This window comes from Helicoverpa zea, chromosome 7 (assembly GCF_022581195.2).
Source record: "Helicoverpa zea isolate HzStark_Cry1AcR chromosome 7, ilHelZeax1.1, whole genome shotgun sequence".
Taxonomy (NCBI): domain Eukaryota; kingdom Metazoa; phylum Arthropoda; class Insecta; order Lepidoptera; family Noctuidae; genus Helicoverpa; species Helicoverpa zea.
In genome coordinates, this window is record NC_061458.1 from 8453929 (window position 1) to 8464887 (window position 10959).

The 10959-nt window shown below is 34.6% G+C and overlaps 1 protein-coding gene across 1 annotated transcript; it reads right to left on the reverse strand.

Moving 5' to 3' along the window:
* Positions 1 to 3536: 3536 nt before the first annotated feature.
* LOC124632034 lies at positions 3537 to 10423 on the reverse strand. The gene is made up of 3 exons (XM_047166688.1): positions 9913 to 10423; positions 7904 to 8791; positions 3537 to 3564 (listed from the first exon to the last, which is right to left on the reverse strand). The coding sequence occupies exons 1-3, from the start codon at positions 10419 to 10421 to the stop codon at positions 3537 to 3539; spliced, it is 1425 nt and encodes a 474-aa protein (XP_047022644.1). The 5' UTR covers positions 10422 to 10423.
* Positions 10424 to 10959: the final 536 nt, after the last annotated feature.

The following is a 10959-nucleotide window of genomic DNA, read 5'->3' on the forward strand; positions in this document are numbered from 1 at the left end:
GACAAAGTTGCTTAGCTCGAAACCTAAATTACATTCAACACATTCATGGCTGCTTTTGGAACAAACATTCAATTAAAAATAAAAAGCATGTACTGAGAAACAGTGTGCAGCTTTCTTACACTTCATAAGATCTGAGTATCACTCAATTGAAGGGAGTTCTTTGAACTCGCTGCATAAAGAACTATTCCTTGGAGGGGTTTTCTTTTTGTAGTCGAGGAAACGCTCCGACAAGGATTGTGGGAAATGATGACAATTTCCTTTTCTGTACAGTCGTAACTGTTTTTACTTCCATTCAACACTCTTACAAATGCTTGGAAACGACTCCTGCTTGTTTACACAAACTTCAATAGGATGCAGTGATCCCTCACTAAAAGGAAGTGTGTTTGTTTCAAGTGTTTTTCGTGTCGTAAATCAGGAACCAGATCAAAAGTGTACCATTATCGGCTTTCAATAGAAGTAAATTTGTCACCCTCCGTAAATACGAAGAGCATATTCTAATAGAACGCGTTCCTATGAACTTATACGCTTTGCAAGGTAACGGCTTTGCGCCAATAAATTCAGATAGCAGGCGCAGAATTCCAATATCGAGACTCCACATTACGAGTATTTACATGCATTGCGAAGAGTTTTCAACAAATACTTGCAAACTTCGATGGCATAATATAAAATTTATTGAACTCGTTGCCCGTCCAAGATTTGTTCCTAGATTATGTTCATGTTTTAGATTAAATTCACACAACGTTACTTCTCTTGTCAGTTTACGAGACAAGGTATAATTAACTCATAATGTAATGAAACATGCCTTTGTCAAATAAACGACAAAAAATACCAATTCATTTTTATCCCATATCTCGTTGACATAGGACGAACAGGAAATGATGGCGCAAATCCGTAAACACCACAAGCCCATCAAGGAAATTACACAGAAAGTTCGTGTTCTAAGAGGGATATAAGTTCTCAATTTAAAACAGGATAATAAATACTTCTCTAGAGCAAACACTCCTGAGTGCAGACGCTGGTCCTAAGTAACTCGCGCCGAGAAATAAATTGAGTGCAGGAATAAATCAAGCGTAGACGCAATCAGGGCTTCCTCCGCTGGAGTGAACGATATCTCCCACGTGTACGCTTCCATCAGATTTACAACCTTATTTTGTAATAATAGCCACGGTCTTCATTACGGCATAAATACTCTTTAAACACCTTTATGGCCCTTGCAGAATTTGTATGAAGTGCCCCCGAGAGGTAGATATGTATATAATCCTTAAAGTCCGCTTAAATGGCTGTTTCATTAAGGTAATCTCTACATTTATCAGAAATAGTTCAATGTCATAAAATGTCTGGGTGATTACATCCAGAACTGCTTTGCGTCTGCATTAAGGGTGAACCAAATTCGGTCGAACTGCACAGAGACCAGACGGCATGTCTTTATTCCCTTGGAAGATGGGTAGGCCTTTAGTATGGGACGCAACCTGCGTCGATACTCTTGCGCCATCCCATCTTCCAAGTTCTGCGTGCTGTGCTGCTGCTGCCGCTGCGGCCGCGGAGAACCTCAAGCGGCGGAAATATAGTGGCCTTGTCGGCAACTATATTTTCGAACCGTTTGGGGTTGAAACCCTCGGGTCGTGGGGTCCGAATGCGCACACCCTATTTAAAGATCTGTCTAGGCGACTGGTTGACGCTTCTCGTGACCAAAAGGCTGGCTATTACCTCGGACAAAGGATCAGCATGGCCATCCAACGAGGTAATGCTGCCAGCCTCTTGGGTACGCTCCCAGTTGACAGCGATGGGGATGAATTTTTTGACGCCTTTTAGATATAGTGTATATATATGTTTTTTTTAATTGTTTTACTAGGATAGTTTTTTTTTGTGTTGTAAATGTCTTCCTGCCAATTATATTCCATTAGTCACTGCACATAATTTCAATTTGGGAGGCATTGCCTCTAACAATGACTTTAACATCACGTGCGTTCGATTTTAAGATCACACAAATTAAGTTTAGGTAAAAGATTTATCTACCCTCTGTAAATAAATTAGAAAAAATAAACTATTTCGATCTTAAAAATATCAGATCTAGATATAAACGGACTAGCAACTGCCAGTGTCATCGACACGGTACGAATCGATGTGTAAAAACGTTCCCAATAATTAAGTAAGGGTAGAACGCTCAACTGACAGGGTAGCGTAACTCTTAAAAAGTGATCGCCTCTCAACGGAAATTACGTTTTTCTCCAATTTTCTTTTCACAAGCACTTGTTTATTTTACGTTATTTATTGTAAAGCTGTCTCACGCGGTTTCTGATTTCTTTCGTCAATGGATTTGATTTCGCTTCAATTACTGTATGACAAAGACGTATGTTTGTATAACGGATTAAAGTACAGTTCAATTTCTGCTTGAGACATGAGGGTATTACATTTCCTATTGAATTATTTTGTTAATATTGAATTTGGAAGTAAATGTCAAACATATTGCCTTGGTACCAGCAGTGAAATTAAACGCTTTGCACGCTTTGTTAATACGGGACACTAGATTGAAGAACCCCTCGGTGTCTGTACTTTTAGATGCTCTAAAAGACATTGAGGGAAAACCGCTGCAAAAGCTTCAAACAGCGTCACAAACAAAATAAAAATATATGCGACATTTTCGCCGCTAACTGGCAAACTATCACGTACAAGTTATGTTCACAGCACGCGCTCAAAATAGGGAAAAATCCGACACGGCGTCACGTGCAATGACAAACCAGCCACGGAAAGTACTGGGATTCTTTGTAGCCCATACACGCGCGTACGCCGTGGTTGTGAACAGAACCAGCATTTGCGTTTCCTTGTGAAAAAGTACATACAAGATATTTGCAACACGTTGCATGAAGTCTGGAGTCGCCTTTTAACTAGTTTGTAACTTCTGAAGCCCCCATAAAACAAAGTCCACCACTGCCTTCTTCTTGTGTTCGCGAAAAACTCAAATACTGTTTAATGGATTTCTATTCGGTTATCAGGGTGTAAACAGAGAATGAAGGTGATTTGTAAAATAATGTTAGCTTGTCTTAGTTTTATGTGTATAAGTGTCCATTTGTTCATGCTGAAAAGTTGATACAAAAACTAACAAACATTAGGTAGGTAGAAAAACGATACGATACAAATCTACGTACTACTACGTAAAGCTCGGTCACCCGAGCAATAAAATTAAACAAAAATAATTGCTAATAGCTATAAAGGTTTTTCTGAGAATCGATTCCTGCAATAGGTAAAAATATTGGAAATAATGTCTCAAAGTCCTTTGTTTCCATTACATTTTTTCATCATGAAAATGTATATTGAAGCATAGGTAACAAAGAATAAAGCTTTTAGAATAGATTAAATTCTGAATAACTAATATTTTAGTCTTTTGAGACGGATTTCATAAAAGTTCGAATATCAGCAATAGTAGCTTTGTTTTTTATAATGTTAGGTATAGGTAGTGCTAGCAAAGTAATTGTAAGCTTGCTTATGTATCCCATTGTAGGAACTAGACATAATTTATAACATAAATATAAGATAGGCTACCTTATTTTTTGCCCGAACATGTACCTACGTAGGGAAGGGGTTAACATTTAAAATGGCATTAACACGGCAACATAAGACTACCGACATTATAAATCGTGAAAGTTTATAAGGCTGTACGCATAGCACGTCTATAATTTATTGGAATAAATAGCGCAGCCTCAGCTATTTTCAGTTCGGTAAATGTTCGGTCCTATTTTAGCAGACCAACAAAAAGAAAAACAAACACAGCTCCGCAAACCTATAAACACAAACTTCCTAATTTAAATAGACTTTTCATTTATCTCACCCGAGGATAGAGAAAAATAAAACTTTCGGTTAGCAAAATTTATTTGACGTCGATAGTTCCTGCAAAAGGACAGGACCGTTTTGTTAGCTCGCCCGCATCCATTTGTTAAAGTCCACTAAATCGGACCGAACGGCTCAAACTTGCTAGATCTGCTTATTTTACGAGCTTTTTAAAACGATGTACAAATAGCAAATCTAGATAAGATAAGATAAAGATAAAGATAAAGATAAATTTATTTGTTTAAAACATATGTTACAAAGGTGTTACAATAGTATTTATGGTTTCAATATGTTTTGCCATGTCAGGCGTACAAATTTACATATATTAAACTTAAAATCTAGAATCTATAACAAATTTACAAACATTTATTGAACTTAAAATCTACAAATACTTGCTTTACAATACAAACTACAAATATTACTACAAAACTTAGTATATTAAATATTATCTTTTAAGAAGTCACCTATACTATAGTATGCTCTTTTACATAAAAGTTTTTTTAGTCTTTTTTTAAATAGGTTAATATTTAATAACTTATATCTATCTGGTACTTTATTATAAATTTTGGGAGCCATACAGAACAAACTTCTCCACATGAGGGTAGTTTTGGCGCTGTGCAAGCATAGTCTATTATTATTACGCCTATTGCGTTGAGATATACTTGACTGAAGAGGAAACAGTTGCGGATTCTTTTTGACGAAAACACAAATTTCTAAAATATACAAAGATGGTAATGTTAGTATATTATGTTTTATAAAGAGTGGTTTGCAGCTATCTGTGACTTGTAGACCAAACATAGCACGGATACAACGCTTTTGTATCTTAAAAGCAAACTCTTTGTCTACCGAATTCCCCCAGAAAATAATGCCATATCGTAGAACAGACGCAACCAAACCGTGATAAGCAATTATTAGGGTTTCTGTATTTACTGTAGGTGCTAGTTTATATAGTGCGTAGGATGATTGACTTACTTTTTTGCAAATCTTCTCAATGTGTGCTTTCCAATTGAGTTTTTTATCTATTATTAGCCCGAGAAATCTAGTATTATCTACCTCTTGTATTATCTGATTGTTATAACTTATGTTCATATGTGAAGTTTCTTTGCGTTGACTAAAATGTATTACGTAAGTTTTAGATAAATTTATTTTTAAATTATTATTTTTTAGCCAGGTTATTACAGACGAGATGGATGAATTAATGTCATTTTGATATGAGTTCTGGTTATTTTTTGCAATTACTATTGAGCTATCGTCGGCAAAAAGGGACATTGGTTGCGGGACTGAATTAGGTAAATCATTAATATATAATATATAAATAATAATGGTCCCAAGACGCTACCTTGGGGAACTCCGAATGCAACATTACATTCGCCAGACAGATAGACTCTTTGGTTTTTAGGGTTCCGTACCTCGAAAGGAAAAAACGGAGCCCTTATAGGATCACTTTGTTGTCCGTCTGTCTGTCTGTCTGTCTGTCTGTCTGTCAAGACCCTTTATCTTAAGAACGCGTAGACGTATCAAGCTGAAATTCACATGAAATACTCGGGTCTATTGTCCCTTTAGGCTGTGAAAATATCAAGCTTCTAAGCCAAGCCAATCAAAAGATACAACCGATTATGTCGATATTTTCAACAAATTCTCGACACTCGCAAAGGAATCAAAACCTACAGGGTACTTCCCGTAAACTCAGAATCTTGAAATTTGGCATGAAGCATTGTTATATAATGCAAATATAGGAAAAATTGCGAAAATCTCATTTTTTTTTGTTATATATAAATAAAAATATTTTAATAAAATGAAACTTACTACCTTATTTCTCACGAACGAATAAAGGTACCAAATTGAAATTTATACCAAATACCTAGGTCTATTGTCCCTTTAAGCAATGAAAAAATCAAACTTCTAAGTTAACGCGATCAAAAGATACAGCAGTTTTACCGACACCTTAGACGAATTTCCGTCACACGCTAGGGAATCAAAACCTACAAGGTACTTCCCGTGAACTCAGAATCTTAAAATTCGGCACGAAGCAACGTTATATAGTACAGATAAAGGAAAAATTGCGAAAATGATAAATTTGAAGTTACATAAAATATTAAAATATTATTTTTGCTTACATGACATAAAATATTTTTTTAATAATTATAAACTTACTACCTACCCTTTTTCACATGAACGCGTAGAGATATTAAAGTTTTGAATAAAAAGTGAAATTCATATCAAACACTTCTTAAATATAATGGCCTCTAAACTGTGAAAAATTTTAAATCATTCAAAGGTCATTGGGCACCTTAGTATGAAAACCATACCCACGGCGGATACGAACGAAATATAGCACAGTATAATGATAAAGGCTCTGATTTACTATGGCATTAGTCGCATCAATGTGAACCATGGGAATCTAGAGAAAATCAGGTGTAAACATCAAATATTTTCCTCATTTCAATGGGGAATTTAAACGACCAAGTTTGACGGATCTGAGAAATCATTTCTTTGTAGTGAAAGAGTATACTCGCCGTTTACTTCCATTGTCATCAGGTCAGGATCTGATGATGGAAATCCTGAGAAATCGAGGGCAACTATCAGAAATTGTAGGCATGCATAGGATTAAAACTTGATTCTCAGATGAATGTCTGGTGAAACTATCAAACAGTGAAGGTTTAGAGCTTATCTGATGATGGAGACGTGAGAAAGTCGAGAGAACTCGGTATGTTTTAGTTACGTCGTGTTTGGGCTTATATTATTCGTATTGACGAGAACTTTTCACAAAAGTTAAAAATAAAAACTTTTTACAAAAAAAAAAACAACTTCTAAAACAACAAGAAAACTGTTTATATGCATCGGTCTAGATCTCGGTGGTTAAATAAATATAGATGCATCCTCTAGACACCGACTTCTAGACCGGTGCACCTAACATCTTTTTAATTTCTTTCTTGCTTTTGTTTTCTTGTTGCTTTTTTATATGATTGAAGTTGGATTTTTTTGTAAAATGCTACAAAATAAAATAATGCCGACTTTATAAAACAAAGAAAGGGACAGAATTACACTTTTGTCAAGGCTCTAGAAACGTAAAGCCAGCAGCCCCGAATCCTACTCTCTAGAAGTCGTTGTTACAATTCGACAGCTACAAGTCGTCAGGCGGTTTCGAAAAAAACCTGAAACTGGGGCTCTTTAGGTGATTAATCCCTCAAAAATAAAAGATCCCATTCCTGCAATGGCTGCTTTAACCCAAGTTAGTAGTGAATTCTCATCACCTAAAATAAAATAAGCTCCAACACAAGGTTACGTTATAAATTGTAAAGGAGTTCCCATAACTATATCTGATCTTAGCTGTCGATCCCACAATGGCAGTCAAACCTATCTTTTTGGAAAGTCTTCGTCAATACGAATAAAATAAGCCCAAACACGTGGTAGTTGCAACATACCGTTCGGGAGTTCCCTTGACTCTCTGTAGTCTCCATAATCAAATCAGCTCCAAACCTTCACTGTTTACCAGTACCCTCAAAAATACACTCACATGTCTGGTTATGACTCGATGCGTGCCTACAATATTCAAGAGTTGCCCTCGATTTCTCAGGGTTTCCAGATTCTCATCAGATCCTGGTCATCCGGATTGGCACCTTCCTTCTTTATGAAATGTCTTTAGCAATAAAAACTAGCATTGCAACCTGTACAATCCTCTGAAACTGCTTGTCTTTTATATTTTTCAAACGATCCTGGACATTCGTCTCCATGGAATTTTAATAAAATATTTATATTCAAAGAAACGTCATACCATTCTCCACGATTTAAAACTACTTTGATTCATGTCCGCCACTTTTTACAAAACGGGTCAGATATGCCCCATGACCTTTAAGACATAATTAGTTATTTTCAATCAGATTTCTGAATGATGACTATAAAATGTTGTATATAAATAACTTCAATAAAATAACTTTTACAAGGTACTGGCCTACTATTTTAGTTATATTATAAAATAAAAAATATTAACTATTTTGACTGAACGGTTGGCACGAAACTCACTTTTTATCTATACAGCATTTGTACGGAACCCTCGGTGCGCGAGTCCGACTCGCACTTGGCCGGTTTATTTGTATTAGTATCTAATTTAGTAATTGCTGTAACTTGTTTTCTATTAGATAGGTAAGAATTGATGAGTTTCAAAATGTTTCCTCTGATACCGTAGCGTTCCAATTTGTCTATTAATGTTTTATGATCAACATAATCAAAAGCCTGCGTCATATCACAAAGAACTGAACATACAGGCGTACATTTATCGACCTTTAACATTATGTTTCTTAAAAAATCAAAGATTGCTAGATTTATGCTCATATTTTGTCTAAAACCTTTTTGTTCGTTGCATAGTATTTTATTTTTTTCTAAATATTGATATATTTGGTTATATATGTATTTTTCAAATATTTTTGAAATGATAGATATTAGTGCTATAGGTCTATAATTACTCATTAATTCTTTTGCATCTTTTTTATGAAGTGGTTTTACTATCGAAATTTTTAACATCTCGGGGAAAATACCATTGCTTATACATAAGTTTAAAATATAACTTAGATGTTCGCATATAAGACTAGCTACAGATTTAATTATTTTGGTGTCGATTTCGTCTAACCCAACACTACTTGTATTTTTTAGACCTTTAATTATATTAAGAATGTCAGTGGGTAAGCTTGGAGCCATAAACATGGAATTTGTTCGGTTTGTGATATTTATGGAATTTTTATTATTAGTATTCGGTATAGGTACAACTTTGTCAACGAAATATTTATTAAATTCATTAGCTATAATTAAAGGTTTAGTGATTATTTTATTGTTAATTTCAAGTTGTTCTACGGTATCTTTTGGTGTATTAAATTTAGATTTATTTATTATTTGCCACGTACTTTTACATTTGTTAGTTGAAGTTTTAATTTTAAAGCAGTTTTGAGCTCGTTTCGTTAACATTATTATCTTTTTAACCCCCGACGCAAAAACGACGGGGTGTTATAAGTTTGACGTGTCTGTGTGTGTGTGTGTGTGTGTATGTGGCATCGTAGCTCCCAAACGGATGATCCGATTGTAATGCGGTTTTTTTTGTTTGAAAGGAATGTCATTCGGGAGTGTTCTTAGCTATGTTTGGTGGAAATCGGTTCAGGTCTTCAAGGTCATCAGCTCGTTTGATAGGTGTGATAGGAATGTTACACGCTCAGTTACTTGCAAGCATATGTGGGATCTGAAATTTGAAACACTAATGTCTTCTGGAACCACTGAGCTGGTCTGCTGTTAGGGCACGAAGATAGGAGACGTAACCCTGAACTGCCTTTTAGTAAACGCATCGAGTTAGGGCTCGTTGAATTTGTCTTGACGAGTCCTCTTCATGTTTCTAATTGACGAGAACCTGATGCTGGAAATGGGATGTGACGGATGAAACCCTGGAATGCCGGAATGAAACGGATAAACCGATTTATATTTTTGCTGAAAATCTAGTATGACCAAAGGTTAGTCTTTATTGTTTCTCAATCTGTGCAATTCTCCCAGAGCCAGTTTGTCATGAGGATTGTTAAACAGCTTCCTTTGGCCGAGATCAAATTAAATGAAAGAAGGAAAAATTAAGGAGCTCCTTCAAAAAGCGTGAAATAAAATTAAATTATAAATTTAAAAAAACCCCCGACCCAAAAAACTACGCAATTAAACCCTATAAAAAGCAAAAAATAACTTTAAACACTACGTAAGTACCAACTAAAGCATGTCAGACTAAACTAAATTTTGACGTGTCGGGGGACCGCTTTTTACCTTTAAAAATACTTACATAAATCAAATGATACCTACCTAATTACAACATTCGTATAAAAAAACACGTTTGTAAACACAATTATATACAAAGTTATAAGTAGTTTATATAATGTAGTAGTATATAATTACTTCTAACGTTAGGCTAATAAATTAGAGCGGTCCCCCGACACGACAACATTTAGTTTAGTCTGACATGCTTTAGTTGGTACTTACGTAGTGTTTAAAGTTATTTTTTGCTTTTTATAGGGTTTAATTGCGTAGTTTTTTGGGTCGGGGGTTTTTTTAAATTTATAATTTAATTTTTTATATATTTTAGCATATTCAATATATTTGTGTCGGTTTACAAGAGTACGATTACGTCTGTATATCCATAAAAGTGACCTCTTTTTTTTACTACACATTTTGATACCCTTTGATATCCAGTTAGGTTTTTTATCGACTCTAACAGTAACATATCTAAAAGGAAAACATAGGTTATAGAATAGTTTAAATTGTTGTATAAATAAATTGTAAGCCACGTTTGCATCACGGGTTTCATATATATCAGAGAATGATAGACTTTTTAAGCAATCCTTAAATTTGTTTATGTTGTCTTTTGTATACTCTCGCTGCTTCTTACGCCAATATTTTAAAGTGCATTTATTTTTTACTGGGAAATGTATTAATTGAGCGGTATGATCCGATAAAGCAAATTCTATTATTTCAGTTTTACACTTTTTTTTAAAATTGTGCGCTATGTTATCTATACAAGTTTGGCTACGAGGACGTGTTGGTTGTTCTACAGCTAATTTTAAATTAAAACGCAGCATTAAACACTAACCGTCTTACCACAAAAACTTTTTAACGTCAGTTTAAGACTTGTCTAAAAAAATGTCAAATTATGACGTTGACATATGGTTCACTTTGGAGCCACATTTTTTTTAGACAAGTGTAAAACAGTGGTTAAAGTTTTTGTAGTAAGGCCATTAAAATCTAGAGTTATATTATTATTTTTAATTATGTCGATGTTAAAATCACCCGCTATTATAATATTATCATATCGATTGTAAGTACAAATCTTTTTCAGCAATTGTTCCATCTTACAGAAAAATATGTTTAAACAGTCAACTTTAGGTGGTCTATAGATACATATAACAACTATTTTATATTTGAGCAATTCTATTGCACAGCATTCAAAAATACCTATCTGTGACAACTGTGAAAACTCTGATAGTTCTTTACACAAATGATCACTCTTTAGTAAAATACATGCTCCACCTCTTTTAGCATTTGGTCTACTATAACAAGCTGCTAGATAATAATTAGATATGTCAAGTTGAGATTCATAGCCTGACATCATAAAATGTT